The sequence below is a fragment of the Polyodon spathula genome, chromosome 33 (assembly GCF_017654505.1).
Source record: "Polyodon spathula isolate WHYD16114869_AA chromosome 33, ASM1765450v1, whole genome shotgun sequence".
Lineage (NCBI taxonomy): Eukaryota > Metazoa > Chordata > Actinopteri > Acipenseriformes > Polyodontidae > Polyodon > Polyodon spathula.
Window position 1 is genome coordinate 4861946 of NC_054566.1, and position 25032 is coordinate 4886977.

General features: G+C 40.3%; 1 protein-coding gene across 3 annotated transcripts in view; it reads left to right on the plus strand.

Moving 5' to 3' along the window:
• Positions 1-25032, plus strand: part of LOC121303517 (astrotactin-2-like) — a 615708-nt gene that overhangs the window by 404186 nt on the left and 186490 nt on the right. For all 3 annotated transcript variants that reach the window (XM_041234251.1, XM_041234250.1, XM_041234252.1), the window contains one exon: positions 24193-24458. In XM_041234251.1, the coding sequence (XP_041090185.1) occupies positions 24193-24458 (266 nt within the window). The remainder of the gene's footprint in view (positions 1-24192; positions 24459-25032) is intronic.

Below are 25032 nucleotides of genomic sequence, written 5' to 3' on the forward strand. Positions count from 1 at the left end.
GATCGTTTTTTCATTTACTTAACAACTTAAGGCTAATTTCTTTAATAATTGATACAGAATTTCAGTGATTTCATATTTAGATACCTTTCTGTCCTTTATTAAGGGAATCTTTTTGGGATCTGGAACCAATCGAAGATTATAACACGGGAACCAATGGGGATTTAATTTCTGTTATACGAGATTTTGCCAAACAAGCAGTTTTCAAGGAAAGAATTACACTTGTATAACGAGGGATTACTGTATTTACTTACTTTTGCATGTTTCAATTAAATACATTTACTCAGCTTTACTTGGTGTGCAGCTCAAAGTTATAAACGGGACTGCTTTTTTGGTCCCTTTATTGGTTAAGGGTATTTAATAAAAAAGAAAATGCAATAAGGCCCTTCCGGGTGTTCGCATACATTGAATATACAGACTTCTCTGGGGTTGGAGACACTCGGCTTCGCCTTGGGGAGCACAATGCTCCGAGGCGTCTATATATTTGATATATCATTTTCAAACATGATACACTAGGTCAGGGGATCTCAAACTGGGCTAAACTGTGAAGGGTGAAGGGTGAGTCTCTTTAGAATTGGGTCTGATAATTATGTGGTCCTTTCCTTGACATTTCACACTCGTTATTCTGGCACACATAAAAGAGAGGAGTCAATCAGTGAAGCAAAGAAGAGTTAATTTGATATGAGAACATAATAAAATCAGTGACCGTTTTACAAAGACAAACTTTGTGGATGAGTCTCAGCATTATTGTGTAATAATATGGATCGTCTTTTTAAAAGCCTGCTTCTAACACAGCTAGTGAGGAATGTGTGCATGCAAGTCATGTTTTATAATATACTGAGCTGTGGTACATATGCTAGATCTGTGACTAACCCGCAACCGCGGTGTGTTCTTTGTGGTGAAAGACTTACTCATGAAAGTATGAAGCTTTCAAAAATGCACCATCATTTAGAAACCAGGCATCCTTCCCCGAAGGACAAACCCATTGTTTTGTTCCAGAGGAAGTTAGCGAATCTGAAAAAACAACAGGAAGTCATTTTCAAGCAAGCAGTGTGAATACTAAAGCTCTCTGTGTTCTACATGGTGGCTTTAAGGACAGCAAAAGCGGTAAGCTTCACACCATGGCTGAAGCAATCATAGTGCCATGTGCTGCTGGCATGGGAACTGTTATACTGGGACCTGATTCCTCAAGTAAATGAAACGTTATACCCCTTTCAAATGATTCGACTGTGCTGCACGTTCATGAAATGGCTGCTGATGTTTGTGAAAGTGGAAAACCGTGACTTTTTGCTATCAACACGACTCGGGGCTGCACAGCTCTTAGCTTCTGTAAGATACATTTGCGACGGATCCTTGCAGGAGGATGTATTTTCTTATCCACTTTCAGGTCAAAAAGCATTCATGACACTTTTTATGATGGAATTAATGATGCCGGGCTGGACTGGAACGGTGCACTAGTGCGGACTGATGGTGCAGAGCTATGACGGGAAAGAACAGTGGTCTGATGACTGGAATTCAGCATGTTGCATGCAATGCTACCTGGACGCATTGTTCAATACATTTGCGAAGCTTTAGCTGATAAGAGTAGTGAACTTTATCAAAGGTCAACCAACTAATGCACGTTTTCTGTGCTTTGCAAATTTTAAAAAAAGCATGACAGCTTTCCAGTGAGAAGGTTTTGACACGTTGGTTTGAGTCGAGATGAGAAGCAGTGGCTTTTCTGGAGAAATAATAATTTCCTTATGCTGGACTACTTCTAGATTCACAGTGGCTTTCAATGCTTGCTTATCTTGCAGATGTGTTTGACTGGCTCAGTGAATTCAACAAAAAGTCTACAGCAGGGTTCTCAACTCACAGCCTGCGTGCTGCATGCGGCCCCAACAACATTTGAATCCACCCCCCCTGAAGATTACATAATGCCATATTATGGTATGGCCCGTGGCTACTGCCCTGAGAAGGACACAAAGATGCCTCTTTAAAATACAAAATGAAAACCCTGATTACCCTCAAAAATATTCGACAAGTAGCTGGTCTCCAAAATGAAAGAAAACAAATGATCGCATCAATCAAACAATTATTTTCCCTGATAAATGATTTAATGTTCTCAACATCGATAGTTAACAACATATATATATTATATATATATAGGATATCATATAATATATATATATTAATATATATATATAATATATACATATATCTAGCTTCTTATCTTTTAATTAATGAACACAGCAACCTGGCGGAACCAAGTGTACCTATGTTTGTTGGTGCACTTAAGTTACTGTACAGTGATAGTGGTAATCAAAGTATTTCAACCAAGCGTACAGTAAGTATGGAGAACAGAAAATCAACAAACACCATACAAGGAAAATAAGATTACGAAGCAGACATGAATTAGAATAAAAAGAGAAAAGTAGACCATGAACACAGGCAGTTTCAAGAAAGGTGGACAGCTGATTATTTTTGTGTTGAGAACACAAATAATGCACTGCGTTTGATTTGCAGAGACCATTGCTGTTTTAAAATAATATAATATCAAATGGCATTACACAACCAAAAAAGCTGAGACTGTGTCCCTGGGAAAAATGAACGACGTTCAGCAATGTTAACCTCTTCTGTAATCACAGCAGCAGATCGTATCACTGAACTGGCAAATAATCTAGATGGGCAGCGAAGTGCCCGCCCCTCTGTGTATTTTCTATTATATGTTGCGTGTGATGTGTTAAAAGTGTGTAGTCATTGGTACACGGGATATAAACGGGTCTGTGTAACACGAGTGTTTAAAATGTATATTTGTATTTAGGCACGAGGATTGCACAGCACTTCATGTGCAAGTAAAAAGTAATATGTGAGCACAGGGAATTGCACTTTATTAATTCATGTGCAGTTCTACCGAGACTCCAATTGAATGATTGATTAGCAATCGAGTCTCGGTACAGCTGCATAAAAGCAACATGTTTTCACCCATTTTGAGTTTTGTGTATTCGGTGAGTGGAGAACGGGTGTGGAGAGGAGAGAATTAAGATCGAGAAAACTTAACAAAGTAATTTATATGACCGTTGTTTTCACTCACCTTGTTTGTTTGTTAGTCCACTGTTTGTGTAACTGTTAGTCCGTTTTGTTTGTCTGTTTATTTTGGCAAATGTGCCGTGTCCTGTTTTTATATTGTTACAACCGTTTATTTTCTGTCTGTTTGTTTATTTATTAAATGCTGAGTGAGTCCATTCGCTCAGCTCCACCAAACTCCACCTCTCTGCTGTTTATTTTCCTGTTTCTGGTCTGAAGCCACCCACTCCGGCCGTCTTTGTGACAGCAGTTTATTGAGAAAGCCAAAGTATTCTGTGCATATTCTGTTGCGCTTGATGAGAGGACCGAAGTGGTAGATAGCGCTGAGTTAGCTATATTTGTTAGAGGCGTTCGTTTGAATTTTTAAGTTACAGAGGAACTGTTGAGCATGTTTACAATGCATGGTAGAACAACAGCAAATGAATTATATCAAAAAGTTGAAAAAGCAAAAAGCTGAGCTACCGTGGAAATTGTTAGTGGGTATAACAACAGATGAAGCCCCATCAATAATTGGAATAAAGAATGGCCTGGCAGCACTTGTGCAGCGCAAGATAGAAAAACAAAGGGGACCTCAATCATTGACTTTACACTGCATCACTCATCCACAGGCACTGTGCAGTACAACTCTCAACAGTGACTTTATACTGCATCACTCATCCACAGGCACTGCACAGTACAACTCTTATCAGTGATTTATACTGCATCACTCATCCACAGGCACTGCACAGTACAACTCTCAACAGTGACTTTATACTGCATCACTCATCCACAGGCACTGCACAGTACAACTCTCAACAGTGACTTTACACTGCATCACTCATCCACATGCACTGCAGTACAACTATCAACAATGACTTTACACTGCCTCACTCATCCACAGGCACTGCAGTGCAACTATCAACGGTGACTTTACACTGCATCACTCATCCACACGCACTGCAGTACAACTCTCAACAGTGACTTTACACTGCATCACTCATCCACACGCACTGCAGTACAACTCTCAACAGTGACTTTACACTGCATCAGTCATCCACAGGCACTGCAGTACAACATTCAACAGTGACTTTACACTGCATCACTCATCCACAGGCACTGCAGTACGACTATCAACAATGACTTTACACTGCATCACTCATCCACAGGCACTGTGCATACAACTCTCAACAGTGACTTTACACTGCATCACTCATCCACAGGCACTCTGCAGTATAGCTTTCAACAGTGACTTTACACTGCATCACTCATCCACACGCACTGCAGTACAACTATCAACAGTGACTTTACACTGCATCACTCATCCACAGGCACTGCGGTACAACTATCAACAGTGATTTTACACTGCATCACTCATCCACAGACACTGTGCAGTACAACTCTCAACAGTGACTTTACACTGCATCACTCATCCACAGACACTCTGACTGTGCAGTACAACTCTCAACAGTGACTTTACACTGCATCACTCATCCACAGACACTGTGCAGTACAACTCTCAACAGTGACTTTACACTGCATCACTCATCCACAGGCACTGTGCAGTACAACTCTCAACAGTGACTTTACACTGCATCTCTCATCCACAGACACTGTGCAGTACAACTCTCAACAGTGACTTTACACTGCATCACTCATCGACAGGGACTGTGCAGTACAACTCTCAACAGTGACTTTACACTGCATCACTCATCCACAGGCACTGTGCAGTATAGCTCTCAAACTGGACAATGCTATGTCAATTGTTGTGCGTCAATTTCCTTTGTACCAGAAGCTTGTAGCACAGGCACTTCTATACTTTTTTGGAGAAAGTAAAATTCAGATATGGAACATACTGTACTACACAGTAGTACACAGTATCGAAAAGGCTTTTTGAGCTAAGAAGAGAGATCAGAAGTTTCATGCAAGAGATACACAAATCTGTGCAGGAGTTTGAGGATGGGAAGGATGGTGGATCAAGCTTTCTTTGTAGCTATGACACATGAATTGAACAACCTGAACCTGTCAGCAGCTACCAACACCTTTACCAAAGCTTACTGAATGTTTTAGAAAAACAATGCCTTGTTTGGCAGCTTATGCATATATGAGAAACTATTCTCGACCATGAACATGAGCAAGTCCAAATTCAGGACTGTGACAGAGACAGAATGATTATTGGTGATAAATCTCCCTCCCAACCAATGAGGGTGCTATGTAAAGGAAAAAGTGCCCTGGACTGGATGGCCCAACAATTAATTCCCAGGGTTAGGTGGAAGTTGGCCATCTAGAAAGGTCGCGGAGCTACTGTACACCAAGTCATCGCCCCAGAAGGGAAGCGATGTGGCAACCTTGGATTGGAGGAGAAACAGTTGCACTCGTTAACCAAGGGGCGTGACTGATGGTATATAAGGGGAAGTAACAACGTGATCTGTTCCTTTGTTATGGTTAAGGTCAAGCCACTAAAGGACAAGTGAAACATAACCATGAGTGTTTTGTTTGTTTGTTTAGTCTAACTGTTGTATTTGTTATTTGTTAGATGGCTAACACAATCCGGAGCTGTCGCTACAGGCCAGAACAAACCCAGATAGCCAGCACTATTGTTCACAGATAAATATTTGCACCACTAGCACTAATAGCGCTCACCCTACGCTTGGACGTGTGTTTGTGTATTGTGTGTGTTTAAATACCGCGTTTATTATTTCAGGACTGAACCCCGTGTTTATTTAACTGATCAGTACTCATCATTGGCCACTGCCAGTCCTCCATTTGTTGTTTACTGTTTACAGATTATTAGATTCCAAATTAAAAACATCAGTTTACTTTGTCATCTGTTGTTATCTTGAACACTGCTTCACCTCTACAATCCACATTGCCACAAGGATCAAACTAACAGACACACACCTTCCTGCAATCATGTTTCAAGCGCGAGAATGAATTCTGGGAGTTGACAATAAAGGACATCATCTTGTCACACTTGCAAGGCCTACAAAACCACTATGGCATTATTTTCCTCAAGTTATAGCAACAGTTAGCCTTTGGATAAGAAACCCATTTGAAGAAGAGGCTGTTAAAATGCAGATTTGCCCAGCAGTACAGGACAAGCATGTGGATTTATCATGTGATAATACCCTGAAGCTCACTATTCCAAAACAATTACTTTGTGATTTGTGGTTCTCTCTGGACATGGAATACTATAGCTATTGTGTGAAGCCATGAAAGATCTTATGCCTTTTTGCATCAACATACCTTGGTGAGTCAACCTCATCTGAAAGTCCTTTGTTCAGAAAAGCACCCTTCACACTGAAGGTAGGATATATTGTTTTTTTGCATTTTAATGTTCATTGCTTTTTTGAAGTTCAAAATGTGTAGATTGTAATTTTTTTCTGCAAGGAGAATCCCCCCTAACCAACAGGTCATCAGCAAGCATATAAAAGCTCTGTGTGTTATTCTTCAATGTGGCTTCTTTTGTTTGTGGAGGAAGGGCTTCCCTCAGCCATTCCCTGAGGTTTCCCCCTAAAAAAAAAAAAAAAAAAATGTGAGTAGAGATTTTTCCTTACCTGAGTGCTGAGCGGTTCGAATTTAGTTCTGTGGGGTGCGTGGTCGGGTTGGAGAGGCTGGGCTCTCTCCCCCAGTTTTTCCAGCTGGCCTCGCTCAGGTAGCTGTCGGGCAACCATGGACGAAACTGGCCAAATATATCTTTCACTCAGGCCCTGAGCGCCCTTCACAGTCATTGGGTCCTGAGCGCCCTTCACAGTCATCGGGCCATGAGCGCCCATCACAGTCATCGGGTCCTGAGCGCCCTTCACAGTCATCGGGTCCTGAGCGCCCATCACAGTCATCGGGCCGTGAGCGCCCATCACAGTCATCGGGCCATGAGCGCCAATCACAGTCATCGGGCCCTGAGCGCCAATCACAGTCATCGGGCCCTGAGCGCCAATCACAGTCATCGGGCCGTGAGCGCCCATCACAGTCATTGGGCCGTAAGCGCCAATCACAGTCATCGGGCCCTGAGCGCTCATCACAGTCATCGGGCCCTGAGCGCCCATCACAGTCATCGGGCCGTAAGCGCCCATCACAGTCATTGGGCCGTGAGCGCCCATCACAGTCATCGGGCCATGAGCGCCCATCACAGTCATCGGGCCATGAGCGCCAATCACAGTCATCGGGCCATGAGCGCCCATCACAGTCATTGGGCCGTAAGCGCCCATCACAGTCATCGGGCCCTGAGCGCTCATCACAGTCATTGGGCCGTAAGCGCCCATCACAGTCATCGGGCCGTGAGCGCCCATCACAGTCATTGGGCCGTAAGCGCCCATCACAGTCATCGGGCCCTGAGCGCTCATCACAGTCATTGGGCCGTAAGCGCCCATCACAGTCATCGGGCCGTGAGCGCCCATCACAGTCATTGGGCCGTGAGCGCCCATCACAGTCATCGGGCCGTGAGCGCCCATCACAGTCATTGGGCCGTAAGCGCCAATCACAGTCATTAAATCATCTGTAATGCAATGATTCATTCATTGTGGATTCTTCAAGCTGAATTACTACATTAGCCTTTGACTGCCAATGCACCTTTAAAGTGTGTGATTTCAATGTTTTAAAATCATAAATTTGTTTTAAAAATTATAGTTGTGTATCTTTAAATTTTACTTGTATGAAAAAATTGGGTCCCAGACTGAAAAAGTGTGAGAACAACTGCACTAGGTTAAAGAAATATTTTTTTCTTATCGTCTAGCATAGCCATGGTCATTTCACCTGGAGAGATGTATGATTTCTTTTGTTAACTACAATTGTAATGCCTTTTTTGCTTAGTTGAATAGCGGCAGAATGGTAGATTCTGAGTGACTGCATTTAAAAAAAATATATATTTATTGAAACATTTGAACCTTCTTGTTCCATATTTGACCTGTAAGGCAAACTGAGTTGTTAAAACAGTTTTTGTGGGTTTATTTTCATGAAAACTGAGATCTTGTAGGTTTATTTCTGACGTTGTTGGCTTTTCATGAATGAGTGGGCCGCAATATCTTTCTCTTGGTCTTTTTTCACTTAATTCTACAATCCCTCCATATCTGGGTTGGAGTTAATTTTCTCTAATTCTACTATCCCTTCATCTCTGGGTTTGACTTAATATTCTCTAATTCTACTATCCCTTCATCTCTGGATGTGGCAGGCAATGGCGTTGTGGTGACGTCAGACCAGAAGAAAGCACACACAGGTCAGGTAGCTGCAGTTTACAAACTACGCGGCGTGCACCGTTTTTATTTAATAACAAAAATAAATAAAAATGTTTAAACAAAAATAAACACTTGCTCACAGGGCAAAATCCCTCCATATCTGGGTTGGAGTTAATTTTCTCTAATTCTACAATCCCTTCATCTCTGGGTTTGAGTTAATTTTCTTTTAATTCTGCAATCCCTTCATCTCCGGTTTTTAGTTCATTCTTGAGCAAACACAACTTCAACCACACTCCTGAACGGTTAACATCTGTGTGAAGGGAAGCCCTTTCTATTTAACAATTGTAGGGTGCTGGGGTGTGGCACACAACAAAATGATTTTGGAAACTGATTTCCCATGAAGGTACTGTTATTGTTATTGCTCACAGGTCACAGGGGTAAAGGATCAAAATGTGCTAGACACTAGTGCATTGAAATGTGCCTAACTACAGAGACTCATGTTCCATTTCTGTAAGACTTACATTTTATACAAGTTCAAACATTCAATTATACTATAATTACCCCCGCTTGTTATGTGAGAAACAGAATTATACTTAGTATTTTCCCCTGTTCTGTATTTACAATTTCAAGAAAGCAGTGCCTTTGGTGTTAACATTGACATACCTCGTTTCAGCATTCCTTTGTCTTTCTGGTAGTGAGCTCACTTTGTCTGCAGAAAATGAATAAGATATATGATCCAGACCTGCTTATGTCAATAGAAGAAATGCAGGTTGTATTTCAAAAATGATCCGAACAACACAAACTTTCAAAGCAAAAAAAAAAAAAAACAGAATGGCAGAATATGATCCAGTGGTATATACACACTTTGATCAAAGCAGCTCGCTCCGGTTACACCACACCAAGGGTATAGGGCTGTTCAGACAATCTGCTTCCCATTTGCATTTAAACAAAGTGTCTTTCTTTTAGATAAAAGGTTGATGAATTTGAGCTTCCAAGGCATTTGGCTGATAAGTGAACAGAATTCACTTTACTGAAATGTTCAACAGGTGACTTCTGTTTCAATATCGTTACTTGTCTTAAGTGATTCTTATTTTAAAAACTAATAAAACATCCTACAACAAATATAACACACAACTGCTGCTTATCGTATAAACTCAGAAAGAGCATCAGCAAAATGATTTGGTTGCACTCACCCTGTTTCTGGTACAGTTTACTGCATCTTGTTGTAAAAGCAGTGCAATGCAGTCAGTGATGCCTGTTTGTGCTGTAATTTGATTTGAGCAGTTTGCAGGATGCCTCAACACTCCAGGACAGTACTTTTTAACATTTAACAGACTTCTAAGTGGGTTTGTGCTTTTCAGTTCAATGTACTGTATTGTGTTCATTTGGTAAGCTTTTGATAGTTCGTATTTTTCCAGTTTTGGTTGCATTAGTTTAGACCTGTCATACAATAAACTAGGTCTGGTGACAAACCAAGGAAGTTCATCTAAAGGTGTAACTTTGAGTACAAAATTCCCCAATGCGTGCAGCCTTAAATGTCTGGGTTTGTTTGAGGTTGAAGATAATTCGGATCATTTCATTGACGTGTTGTGTTGTTCTTTCTTAATGAAAGCTAAGGCAGTTGGAAATGAATTGGGGGATTTGTGAACTTTGCTCATGTTTTTCTGTTGTTGTTGTCTATGACAGGTAGACAGGTAGTTTGGCAGACAGTATTGGCAGGAGTATTCTCCCTCCAGGGCGTTCTGGTAAGACCTCAATATCAGATCCAGTTGTACATGAAACAAAGAGCATGTTAAAGCATGCAGGTTGAAATAGTCCTTCACTTAGTTGGGTGAGGTAGAACAGCCAATGAAGATGGCTGCTTTGGTTGGCAGTGCAGCTGCAAATAAATGCGCTTGATTGATTGCAGTATTTTATTTTGAAGCCGCTGTGGCCTCCTTCTGCAGTCTGTGACACTGGCAGCCAATCAGTGTGAGGAAGAAGGGTACAGAGTCAGTGCTTCAGTTCATTCCATTCCAGAGGGCTGTATAGGGAAAACTAAAGTGAAATTGTGCTTAAATTTGTTTCACTGTGTCAAGAAAAAAGACGTGTGTTATCATAATTAAAATAAAATATATTTTTTGGCGGGGGTAGGAACTTCGAAGTTTTTTTAAACGTTGTAAAAATATAATATAATATTTTTGTAAACAGCTTAGCAAGACAATTGTCTCGTGTCAGTGTATCGTGCATCCAGTTAGGAGCTATGCTGCAGGCTGTATGAAAGAGGAAAAACTGTCTCACTGAGGGTTGAGATTTTAGAAAAATGTTAAAAAACATTTTTTTTTGTTTGTTGAATCCAGTTATGACAGCTCCGTGGCTGCCTGTGTTTAAAGTTTGCAGTCACTCCATGTGGTATTTCTTTAGCATAGTGGAGCTCACAGTGCTGTTTCTTCCACCCCACAATCACAATTATTTACATTTATTCAAAAAGGCACTAAAAGGCGTTCTTTTAGTGGTGTATAATAAATAGTCTTGATTGCATCTATTGTTTGATAGTGGCACTGCTTTCTCTGCATGGCCTTGTAATCGTTTGACAACAAAAATTGCATTTTTTGTGTATCTATTTTCATTATTGTTCAATTTAAAATTGCACAAACGATTAAATTATCTTTCCATTATCTTTCTTTCATTACACTCTGTAGGATGTAAATATCCAAAGCTAAAGCATATTGTATCATTTAGAAGGCAGACATATATTTTAATAACTCCAAGTCTTACATAGATGTAGCTTGGTCTTTTAATGTAGAAGGAAGCAATTGTTTTGTGTTTACTAGCACTAACATCATGCGTTGCTTCAAGTGTGGAGCTTAGAGGCATAGAGGGATGATCTGGGAGACACTGACAAGGAGGAGGTCAGGGATGATCGGGGAGACACTGACAGGGAGGAGGTCAGGGATGATCAGGGAGACACTGACAGGGAGGAGGTCAGGGATGATCGGGGAGACACTGACAGGGAGGTCAGGGATGATGGGGGAGACACTGACAGGGAGGAGGTCAGGGATGATGGGGGAGACACTGACAGGGAGGAGGTCAGGGATGATCGGGGAGACACTGACAGGGAGGAGGTCAGGGATAATTGGGGAGACACTGACAGGAAGGAGGTCAGGGATGATCGGGGAGACACTGACAGGGAGGTCAGGGATGATCGGGGAGACACTGACAGGGAGGAGGTCAGGGATGATGGGGGAGACACTGACAGGGAGGAGGTCAGGGATGATCGGGGAGACACTGACAGGGAGAAGGTCAGGGATGATTGGAGAAACACTGACAGGGAGCAGGTCAGGGATGATCAAGGAGAGCGGAAGACAGAGCTGCATAAGTCAGAGTCATCCGCAGGGCCAGGAGAGCAGACTGAGCCGACAGCACAGAGTACAGAACATGAAAAAATACCTCTGAAGAAAATACTTATGAACAAGAGTTTGCTGCAGTGGAAAAAAAAAGAAAAATAGCAAGGAAAATAGAAAAAAAACTGTTGAAAAAATTATTTTATTAACATTTATGCTTCTAATATAGGAAGGGATAGAGTTTTATTTCTGAATATGATGTTGAAGATATTTTAATAGTGGGGGTGATTTTAACTATGCAGTGGGTTTTATTAAAGACAGAAATAGTGCTGAACCTAATCCCTCATTAGTGAGAGAATTTTAAAGTTGGTTGATGTCTGGAGGTGTCTGCATCCCACCACTCGCCAGATTACCTGGTCACACCATCGCTCAAAGTACACAGTCAGAGCAAGACTGGTTAGGATATAGACACACCAACACAACCTCAATAAATTCATAGAAGCAATAATAATACTAAACAGCTTGTCTGACTATCATTGCACTCTGGTCACATAATTACAGGTAAAGAAACACACAGTTACCTCAACACCAAATTATTGCAAAACATCAATTTCACAAAACTGTTTAAAGATTTCTGGCTAAAATGGGAAGAGCAAAAACCTAGAAACTTGAGGCAGTGGTAGGATAATTATGTTAATTTGCCAGCAGTACACTTTAGTTATATAATGTGGTGGAGCAGAGACAAGCCATAGGCAGCCTGCTGGAGGAAAAGGTGCAGGGGCACAAGTGCGCTCTCGACCCATCAAGCTGAGAGACATGGACGGCCCCACAAGCTGCTTCTTTGGTGTGGAGAGGGAGTGAACATCAAGCGGTTGCCCTGCGTCTGGCTGTCCTGTGGCAGAGAGCTGACTGGCCAGGAGGAGATCAACGAGGCGGCAATGTAGTTCTACACTGACTTGTACGACAGCAAGCCATGTGGCCAGACTGATATGAATATTTTACTGGAGGGACTGCACAGCTTGAGCAAAGAGGAGCAGCAGAGTCTGGAAATGCAGCTGTCTTTCCTGCAGCTGACCACTGCCACCAAGCAGCTGGTCAGAAAGAAGGCCCTAGTGCTGCAGGAGAGCCTAGAGGCCATGGAGCTGCCGCTCAGCTGCCATAGGACTGTAATCACACTGCTGCCCAAGATAGGAGACCTGTGCTCAAGAACTGGAGACCTGTCTCACTTTTATATGCCGATCTGAAAATAATTTCCAAAAGCTTGGCTATAAGACTGAAGAACTGTATGGACAAAAAAATTCACCCTGACCAGACTTATTGTGTACCTGGAAGAACAAGGCTTGATAAAAAAAATGTAATCTGTTTTTTTTTTTTTTTTTAATCGATAACTACGAAAGGTGACTTTAATGTGGGACTTGCCTCCTTAGATCAAGAGAAAGCTTTTGATCGTGTCGACCACCACTGCCTTTTTGAGACCCTGGAAGTCTTCGGGTTAGGCTCTCGTTTTATAACATTTATTTGAACTTTTATATAGTAATGTTTTTAGTGTTTTAAAAATAAACAGTTGGCTGAGTGAATCCTTCCCAGTGTGCAGGGGGATCAGGCAGGGCTGCCCCTTGTCTGGCATCCTCCTGCTGAGGAGCAGGCTGGCAAGCTGGACAGTGCTCTGCTCCTCTTTTCTGGGGAAGGAATCACTGGCTGAAGCCAGCCGTGCTCTACCTCCCCCGGGATGAGGGGGCAGGGGCTGGTTAGCATCAATGGCAGTTAGGGTTGCCACGGCATTACCCTGAACCAAGCTTGCCAACCATATTTACACTGACTGTAAATCTGTAAATAACAAAAAAATGTCAGTGGATCGAAATAAAGGATAGTATATTTTGTATTGCTTTGCATGTTTTTATCAGTCAGCTTGAATGGCACTTACCTTATGGAATTGCAGTGAAAAGTATAAAAATAAGAATGCAATTATCAATACTGTGCTGAAATTGATACACGTACTTCAACCAAGTGGGCAAAGAGCAGCAAGCTCGGGAGACATCGTCCAGCTTGCAATGCTTTTCCCACAGATAGGACTTAGAAATAAGCTGAATAGCATGAAAATTGAATATATGCAGTACCAAGTGACTGACCTGACAGATCTTAGACAGGATCTGGCGGCTGATGAATACCGGCACAAGCGGAGAGCCACGTTTTCCTACACTGGCCAAGTTTGCCATTAATATGTTGCCTTTGCCATAAAGTACTGAAGAATTAAAACAAGTTTTTCTAAGATGATCCTTGTAAGAACAGACTTAAGAAATCAACTATCTACAGACATTGTGGATTGGATTCTGTCTACAAAGACAGCTGTTAAAAACAGCACCAGCTTCAGACCAATGAAGCAAATGATCCAGCATGCAGGCCATGTATGAGCATAAGAAGTAAATAAGACCTAAAGAAATTACATCAAAATACCCTAGTACATAATCTATTGTATTGTATTGGGTGGATCAGTAAAAAAGAGGCCATTGTACAGTAAGTCTGTATGTCAGTAAAAGTAAAAATGGCAAGGTTGACAACCCTGCCATAAATATAATATTGGCCTGTCTAGTTCATTTCACATCATAACCCACAGAAATATTCTGCTGCAAAGACCAGCAGACTAGTTAGGTAAAGATGCACAGGTTTAGCAGCAGAACTTGTACAGTATGAGGGCTATTGTCTTCACTGCTAGTGAAGCAGCACTTGTATTAATCTCAGTCGTATGATTTTATTATAATGCTGTATAATACAAGCTACAGTAACAAATAGCTGAACTAAATAGTAAAAGTTTTCTGAATTAGCAGACAAGCGACTGCAGCAGGAAAGCCTACTTATTCTCAAAGTAGTTGTGTTTAATCAGATTATTAACAATATTCAAAACATTGTTTGAAGAAATCTTCTTTGAACAAACAATAGATGTGTAATAATCATGTGTAACAGCTTGGAGCTCATCTGTGCAATGCAATGCAACGTGAACTGCATGCATCCAACAGTAGCCATGTCAGTGTTAAATACATCATTGTGCAATAGAGTATAAAATACATCATTGTGCAATACAGTGTAAAAAACATAATTGTGCATTGTGTAATACAGTATACAACACATCATTGTGTAATACAGTATAAAATACATCATTTCAAGACCTGTGGTGTTATATATATAAATATATATATATATATATATATATATATATATATATATATATATATATATATATATATATATATATATATATATACACACACAGTGGTTTGCAGAAGTATTCACCCCCTTGCAAAGTTTTCACATTTTGTTGGCACCTGACTGTACTCCACAAAGTTTCAAATTAGACTTTACATGTAGAATCTACACAAACTACTCCACGTTGATAAAACCAAAAAAAAAAATGCTTTTAGAACATAAATAAGATTTACAAAGAAAAAACGGATTTATCTCAGTTGCATTAATATTCAACCCCTTTGTTACTGCAGCCTAAAATCAGCTCAGGTGCAAATGATTTGTTTGAAAGGTCACAAAATTAGTGAAATGGTTTCAGCCTGTGTGTACTCAAAGTGGTTTAACTGTAGATAATTTTCCACAGGTATATAAAGACTTTCAAGCTGCAACTCACATAGTGATCCAACAAGCAACCATGTTCCTATCCAGTTTTAAATAACTTTAATATAACCAAGGCAGTGTTAAAGGGACTAGGAGCTCTTAAAATAAACAAATCCCCTGGGCCGGATGAGATCCTCCCAATATTACTCAAAGAAATTAAAGAAGTTATTTACAAACCGCTAACCAAGATCATGCAACAGTATCTTGACACAGGGGTTGTACCGACAGACTGGAGATTTGCAAACGTAATACTGATCCACAAAAAGGGAAACAAAACCGAACCAGGTAACTACAGACTAATAAGCCTTACTTCTATTATATGTAAACTTATGACTACTATAATAAGATCCAACATGGAAAATTACCTATATGGTAACAGTATCCTGGGAGACAGTCAGCATGGTTTTAGGAAAGGGAGATTGTGTCTAACTAACCTGCTTGATCTTTTTGAGGATCGACAATGGATAATTGCAAAGCATATGACGTGGTTTATTTAGATTTCCAGAAAGCTTTTGAGAAAGTCCTGCATAAAAGATTAATTCTCAAACTGAACGCAGTTGGGATTCAAGGAAACACATGCACATGGATTAGGAAGTGGTTAACATGTAGAAAACAGCAAGTACTGATTAGAGGAGAAACCTCAAAATGGAGTGAGGTAACCAGCGGTGTACCACAGGGATCAGTATAAGGTCCTCTGCTATTCCTAATCTACATTAATGACTTAGATTCTGGTATAGTAAGCAAAGTTGTTACATTTGCAGATGACATATGGGAGATACTGAAATTAAAGAAGGACTCTATGAAAAAGACCTAGGAGTTTATATTGACTTAGAAATGTCTTCATCTAGACAATGTGGGGAAGCTATAAAAAAGGCCAACAAGATACTCGGATATATTGTGAAAAGTGTTGAATTTAAATCAAGGGAAGTAACGTTAAAACTGTACAATGCATTAGTAAGACCTCATCTAGAATATTGTGTTTGGTTCTGGTCACCTCACTACAAAAAGAATATTGCTGCTCTAGAAAGAGTGCAAAGAAGAGCGACCATAATTATTCCAGGTTTAAAAGGCACGTCATATGTAGACAGGTTAAAAAAAATTAAAGCTAATTAAATTAAGCTACTAACAACCAAATGAGCAAGATGGGCTGAATGGCATCCTCTCATTAGTAAAGTTTCTTATATTCTTATGTTCTAAGAAGCTGATTGATGAGATTCTGGGATCAATAAGCTACTAACAACCAAACGAGCGAGATGGACTGACCTTTTGTTTGTAAACTTTCATATGTTCTTATGAAGACCAATGCGTTTTCGAAATAAATCATGGATAAAGTGGTAGAGAGGCACAGAGCAGGAGAAGGGTACAAGAACATTTCAAAGATGCTGATTATCCCTCTCAGCATAGTGAAGTCCATCATTAAGAAGTCGAAGATGCATCATACCACCCAGACACTACCCAGATCAGGTCGCCCTCCCAAACTGAGCAGCCGGGCAAGCAGGAAACTGGTTGGGGAGAGATCTGCAAAGTTCTGTGTCTGAGATGGGAGTCAGTGTTCACACATCAACAATAAGCCAGTCTCTACACTAAGCTGGCCTGTATGGACTGGTGGCAAGAAAGAAGGCATTACTCAAAAAAACCACATCTTAAAACACGTATGAAGTTTGTGAAAAAGCATGTAGATGATACTGCAGACATGTGGAAAAAGGTTTTGTGGTCAGACAAGACACAAATTTCTAAATTCCTAGCAAGCCCAACACTGCACATCACCCAATCAACACCATCCCATGCTTGTGGCAGTATCATGTTAAGGGAATGCTTCTCTTCAGCAGGGACTGGGAAGCTTGTCAGGATAGAGGGAAGAATGGATGGTGCAAGGTACAGGCGAATCCTTGAGGAAAACCTGTTTGAGACAGCCAAAACGGGGGAGGAAATTTACATTTCATCAAGACAATGACCCGGAGCACAAAGCCAAAGCCACACTAGAGTGGTTGAACAACAGTGTTCCAGGAAGCAGCACATTCTTTATTTTGTATTATTATTATTTATAGAGCTGTATTTGAAATTGAACTGTACAATATAAGCAAAGAACCAAACTATGTTCCTGTCATGTGTACCAGTGTTATTATATATATAGTGTACAAAACATTAGGAACACCTGCTCTTTCCATGAAATAGACTGACGAGGTGAATCCAGATGAAAGCTATAATCCTTTATTGATGTAATCTGTTAAATCCACTTCAATCAGTGTAGATGAAGGGGAGACAGGTTAAAGAAGGATTTTTAAGCCTTGACGCAATTGAGACATGGATTGTGTATGTGTGCCACTCAGAGGGTAAATGCTCAAGAAAAAAGATTTAAGTGCCTTTGAATGGGGTATGGTAGTAGGGTATGGTAGTAGGTGCCAGGCACTGCCGGTTTGAGTGTGTCAAGAATTGCAACGCTGCTGGGTTTTTCATGCTCAACAGTTTCTCGTGTGTATCAAGGATGGTCTACCACCCAAAGGACATCCAGCTAAGCAAACAGACGGGCTACAGTTAGTCAACTGACAGTCCAGTACAACACTGGTGCCGAAAGACATTACATGGTTATAGACAGTTAAACCTTACCTTAGCGTTCCTGTGGTTTTGATCATACGGAATTTGAGTAAAGAATAATAACAGAAACAGCAGCAAAATTGTCCAGTAGACACAAATAGGCTGTAGTATGAATTATTATTATTATTATTATTATTATTATTATTATTATTATTATTATTATTATTATTATTATTATTATTAATTTGGGCATTGCTTAGAAGATGTTTAGCTAACCACACCCATTGTTTTATTTGTGTACAATATGATTAGCCAGTCCTTGATTTCCTTGCCATTATTCACTGCTCTAGGTAGCATGGTGCTGAACAGACAGCACTGCTTTGTACTGCACTGCTGTATTAAAGACTGGAAGTTCCCATTGAAGTCAGGTTTGAACTACTCTCACCATTCATATACTTGTGGTACTTGATTCATTATGTGGTCTGGTTTACATTGTAAGCTGCTATAAACTCATGCTTAGAGAATAATTTAAGAACATAAGAAAGTTTACAAATGTGAGGAGGCCATTCTGCCCATCTTTCTTGTTTGGTTGTTAGTAGCTTATTGATCCCAGAATCTCATCAAGCAGCTTCTAGAAGGATCCCAGGGTGTTAGCTTGAACAACATTACAGAGCAGTTGGTTCCAGACCCCCACAATTCTCTGTGTAAAAAAGTGGCTTCTATTTTTTGTTCTGAATGCCCCTTTATCTAATCTCCATTTGTGAACCCTGGTCCTTGTTTCTTTTTTCAGGTCGAAAAAGTCCCATTGGGTCAACATTGTCAATACCTTTTAGGATTTCGAATGCTTGAATCAGATCATTGCGTAGTCTTCATTGTTCAAGACTAAATAGATTAAATTCTTTATGTCTGTCTGCATATGACATGCCTTTTAAACGCAGAATAATTCTGGTCCCTCTTCTTTGCTCTCTTTCTAGAGCAGCAATATCTTTTTTATAGCGAGATGACCAGAACTGAACACAATCTTCTAGATGAGGTCTTAGTAAGGCATTGTAAAGTTGTAACATTACTTCCCTTGATTTAAATTCAAGACTTTTCACTATATATCCGAGCATCTTGTTGGCCTTTTTTATTGCTTGCTCACATTGTCTAGATAAAGACATTTCTAAGTCAACAATAACTCCTAGTTCTTACACTTACACTGGAACATGTGTTTGTGTAAAGTTTTATTTGTTAAATGCTGTGTTCTGTTCATAAACAAGAATTTCTGGAACAGATGGCTTGTAGCATATTTTTCAGATCTTGAACAGATGAAACTTTTAATTTTAGCTTGTCTGGACATGAAAGGGATGCTGGGATAGTTTACTATCTGTATGGATATTCAATGTGTTGTCTGTTTGATTTGTATGAATCTCGTTTGATGTTTCTGATAGATCTTTATTTACCAGGCTTTTTATGTCCTAAGGTGGTTTCTGAAAAAAACAAGTGAGGTGGATTTAGAGATCACCACTAACTGTAATTTATGGAGCTCTAAGTTAGTACATGGACAATCACTGAACAAAACCACAGCTACAGAAAGGGCGGATAACACAGCTGCATAGCATTTAAACATTTAAACTAGAAAGGAAGCATTTAAACTAGAAAGGAAGGGGGGAGAAATCAACAAAAAAACAGAAGGGAGACCGCATCAAAACAAGAACAACAACTCAGGTAAGACAACCGTTAAATGTATTTATCTAAATGCTAGAAGTATCAGAAACAAAATTCTAGAACTTGAAGCTACTGCACTAACAGGTAACTATGATGTGATAGGTGTTACAGAAACGTGGTTATCTGAGAGTGATGGGGACGAATATAATATTTGTGGGTATACACTGTATAGGAAAGACAGGCAGGACAGACGAGGAGGAGGGGTAGCGCTATACATAAGAAACAGTCTTGAAGCCCAGGTGTTAAACCTGGACAAAGAAAATAAAACCGAATCAATATGGGTCAGAATAACAGACAAAAATTCAAAAGGCATAATAATAGGAGCATGCTATAGACCGCCAGATTCAGACGGTGAGCACAATAATCTGTTATACAATGACATTAGAAATGTGTGTAGCAAAGGAGAAGCCATACTAATGGGGGATTTCAACTTCCCCCAAATAAAATGGGAAAACCCGGTGGGTAGCGCGAAGGATGAAATAGAAATGGTGGAAATGACAAATGACTGCTTCCTAACACAATTTGTGAAGGCACCCACTAGAGGGGAGGCATGCCTTGATTTAGTCTTTTCAAATAACGAAGATAGAATAACTAAAACAGAGGTCAGAGAACCACTGGCAAACTCAGACCACAACATGGTCTCATTTGAAGTGTTTTTTAAATCCTCAAAAGTAAAGACTAAAGCTAAGGTTTACAATTTTAGAAAAGCAAACTATGAAGGCATGAAACAGAGACTAACAGAAGTAGATTGGAGTAAAATAGAGAAAACACCCACAGAAGAAGGATGGTTGTTCTTCAAAAATGTAGTACTAGAGGCGCAAAACAATTATATCCCTAAAGTAGACAAATCTAAATGTAAAACTAAATTGCCAAAATGGTTTAATAGATCAATTAAAAAAAATATTCAGCGAAAAAAGGCACTTTACAGAGCATTAAAAAAGGACCAAAAAGAAAGTACACAGAAAGAGTACACAGAACTGCAAACGCAAGTCAAAAAGGAAGTTAGAAAGGCCAAGAGAGAAATAGAAATGAACATTGCTAAGGGAGCTAAAACCAATTCCAAAATGTTTTTCCAATATTACAACAGCAAGAGAACATTCAAAGAGGAGATTAAATGTTTAAGAGATACAAATGGCAAAATCATAGATGAAGAAAAAAAAAATAGCAAATATGTTAAATGATTACTTTTCACAAGTTTTTACAAAGGAAGATACTGACAACATGCCCCACATGTCATCCAGTTCCTATCCAGTTTTAAATAACTTTAGCATAACTGAGGCAGAAGTGTTAAAGGGACTAGGAGCTCTTAAAATAAACAAATCCCCTGGGCCGGATGAGATCCTCCCAGTAGTACTCAAAGAAATGAAAGAAGTAATTTACAAACCGCTAACCAAGATCATGCAGCAGTCTCTTGACACAGGGGTGGTACCGACAGACTGGAAAATTGCAAACGTAATACCGATCCACAAAAAGGGAAACAAAACTGAACCAGGTAACTACAGACCAGTAAGCCTGACTTCTATTATATGCAAACTTATGGAAACTATAATAAGATCCAAAATGGAAAATTACCTATATGGTAACAGGGTACTGGGAGACAGTCAACATGGTTTTAGGAAAGGGAGATCGTGCCTAACTAACTTGCTTGATTTTTTTGAGGATGCAACATCGATAATGGATAATTGCAAAGCATATGACATGGTTTATTTAGATTTCCAGAAAGCTTTTGACAAAGTCCCGCACAAAAGATTAATTCTCAAACTGAACGCAGTTGGGATTCAAGGAAACACATGTACATGGATTAGGGAGTGGTTAACATGTAGAAAACAGAAAGTACTGATTAGAGGAAAAACCTCAGAATGGAGTGTGGTAACCAGCGGTGTACCACAGGGATCAGTATTAGGTCCTCTGCTATTCCTAATCTACATTAATGATTTAGATTCTGGTATAGTAAGCAAACTTGTTAAATTTGCAGACGACACAAAAGTAGGAGGAGTGGCAAACACTGTTGCAGCAGCAAAGGTCATTCAAAATGATCTAGACAAGATTCAGAACTGGGCAGACACATGGCAAATGACATTTAATAGAGAAAAGTGTAAGGTACTGCACGCAGGAAATAAAAATGTACATTATAAATATCATATGGGAGATATTGAAATTGGAGAAGGAATCTATGAAAAAGACCTAGGAGTTTTTGTTGACTCAGAAATGTCTTCATCTAGGCAATGTGGGGAAGCTATAAAAAAGGCTAACAAGATACTCGGATACATTGTGAAAAGTGTTGAATTTAAATCAAGGGAAGTAATGTTAAAACTGTACAATGCACTTGTAAGACCTCATCTTGAATATTGTGTGCAGTTCTGGTCACCTCGCTATAAAAAAGATATTGCTGCTCTAGAAAGAGTGCAAAGAAGAGCGACCAGAATTATTCCGGGCTTAAAAGGCATGTCATATGCAGACAGGCTAAAAGAATTGAATCTGTTCAGTCTTGAACAAAGAAGACTACGTGGCGACCTAATTCAAGCATTCAAAATTCTAAAAGGTATTGACAGTGTCGACGCAAGGGACTTTTTCAGCCTGAAAAAAGAAACAAGGACCAGGGGTCACAAATGGAGTTTAGAAAAAGGGGCATTCAGAACAGAAAATAGGAGACACTTTTTTACACAGAGAATTGTGAGGGTCTGGAATCAACTCCCCAGTAATGTTGTTGAAGCTGACACCCTGGGATCCTTCAAGAAGCTGCTTGATGAGATTTTGGGATCAATAAGCTACTAACAACCAAACGAGCAAGATGGGCCGAATGGCCTCCTCTCGTTTGTAAACTTTCTTATGTTCTTATGTTCTTCTTATACTCTTAGTACTCATTTGTCAAACCAATGCACTTCAACATTCTTCTTCTTCTTCTTCTTCTTCTTCTTCTTCTTCTTCTTCTTCTTCTTCTTCTTCTTCTTATTATTATTATTATTATTATTTAGAGCTCCCAATAGTTGAATAGGGCAATCAACTTTCCCGTTAAAACAAAGTTATCACACAGACCATTATTACTACATTCGACTTTTTGTATAGAAAGTGCAAGCAAACACATATTTATTTAATTTGTTATCATATTATATGTGCCAATAAATATTATAAACCTGTCAGATGAATAGGACGGGAATGCTGTCTTCTGATTGGTTGCTGTAGAGGGCATTAATGGATAGGAAATGCCCTCAGACTGTCCACACAACCATCACTGATAAAGTACAGTAAGGTATCAATCCGCCTAAAAGAACATCTAGTATAACTGTCAGTTGTCAGAACCACAACAAACCCATAAAATAATGGATGTAGCAGGTCCCAAAAATGAGTTCTCTATGCAAAATTACTGGCTTTATCTGTATCCAACAAACGAGATGGTCTTCACATCTTTCCAATGTCTTAACTTCTGCAATCATTGATGTCCACCAGCAGATAACCTTACACCAAACTGCAAACTTGCAAAAGCATGTTCAAAAACCGAGCCCAATGCTTTGCTCCACCCTCAGAAATCTCAGCCACGAACAAACCCGCTATGTTTCAAAACATTAGGTTACTAACCGTAACCCTGGTTCCTTGAAAGAGAAGACGACCACCAACAACATTACATATGGGGTATGCCTGCCTGTTGGTAGTTATTTTCTGAGCTGTCTACGCCAGAGCTGCCGATAGGCCCCTTCCTGGGATGATGCCGTCGTTCCCGCCTACCGAGGGATTAAAACCGTCATACCGTGGAAGCCATTTCTCTTTTCGCATCGAACCCGTGAGGGCGACCGGTACGACTTCGCTGGTTGGTGGTCTTCTTCTCTTTCAGGGAACCAGGGTTATGGTAAGTAGCCTAATGTTCCCTTTCAATTCGAAGATGACCACTAACAACATTACAAATGGGAAATGGGAAAAAAGAAAGAACGGCAGCATACGGCGGATGCATCAGAACCTCTTAACCCTAGGTTAGTGGTGCGAGCGTGCAACCTTAAGGACCCTCGTGCCTATTGAAGGCGAGGAAGAATCTACCACAGTCAAGCAGTAGAATCTGGAGAATGTATGTGGGATAGCCCAGCTAGCCACCGTAGATATATCAGATAGTGGTGCCACACTGAAGAGGGCACAAGATGTAGCCAACCCTCTAGTAGAGTGCACAGCTACTCTCCCAGCTGGGGGTAAGCCAGCACTATCATACACAGCAGAGACTGTGTCCTGTGTCAAAGCTGTCACGTGCCCAGAAAGCTCTCTCCAGCTGCATATTGATGAAGGCTAGTTTTAATGTTACCTTTGAAACATGTGGCAATTCAGTAATCTCTCTTTTTAAACTTCTTTTGTGGACACAGAAAGGCTAAACATGGACAGCACTGTGGATACGTCCTTAATTGGAAACTGTATTTGCCCCCAGACCCAAATCCAATCAGGGATTAATGCTACTAATGCTTATTGACCCCCTCATGAGATATTCAAGAATATTGTGACAAGAAAGACATTTACTTAGAAAAGTTTTCTCAATGTGTCTATCTTTCTCTTTGTATCCATTTTCTTTACTGAATATAAAATATGTAATCTGTCTAAGTGAAAGATATTAACAATATTACACTATTACACTGACAGATATAGCTGTCATAAACTATACCTTTCAGGTGCTGTGTGATTCCGACGCCCCTCTGAATGTGCCTGCACTGGTTTACATGTGTTTTCATGACTAAATTATCCAGGCTAGGCTGCACCCAGTCTCCTGGACGGCTTGTAAAGATCCATGTTCATAGTCTTCAGCTGGGTGTCCATTCTCGTTTCAGAAACCACCGAACTGGGGAGCAGGAAAGAGATGAGATCCATGCCCTTCATCACGTACCTGTCTGGTCTGCTGTCTGCACAGCTGCTGTCTGACGAGCAGCTCATCTCAGGTGTGGAGATCCGTTGCGAGGAGAAGGGCCACTGCCCGGCAACGTGTCACCTGTGCCGTCGGCAGGGCAAGGAGCAGGTCAGCCCATCCCCGGTGCTGCTGGAGATCACCCGCGTGGTGCCCCTCTACACCCTCATCCAGGACAACGCCACCAAGGAGGTAGGGCCTCTCCACTGCACTGCCTTGCAGACCTGGACTCCGAGTGCTACAGTAACTTTCCAAAAAGACTACCTTAGAATAGCACATCAGTTTCACAATCTTATTCTTTAAGTTAATTTGCTGTGTGCTGGGTGTCTCTTACACAAATTCGTATGTACAGTTGATCCTGTCTCTCTGTAATAGTGTCTTGGGAGCACTTGCAGTGGGGAAAAGGACAGCATAACTCCAAGACAGCAGAGCCTTCATCGACAGGCACTGTGGCTTTATAGTGTAAGGTTGAGTAGGAGGCTGGAGTTAGCACAATTAAAATACAATAACACAAAATGACCTGGAAATATCTTAACACAATTGTTATTCATGTTAAATATCTCCTGGTGAGCATTCATTGTTACCTTCCAATGAATTATTAATTCATGCTGAATACGAATAGTGCATCCTTACAGGATTCATTGCTAGGTAATGTATCAAATCTGCCTGGCTAAATGATTAACTGAATTGCAGGTATTCATCTCTTATTATTTTACTAGAAATACATAATTTAAAAAATCTTTTCGCTCATTTTTTTTTTTTCCAG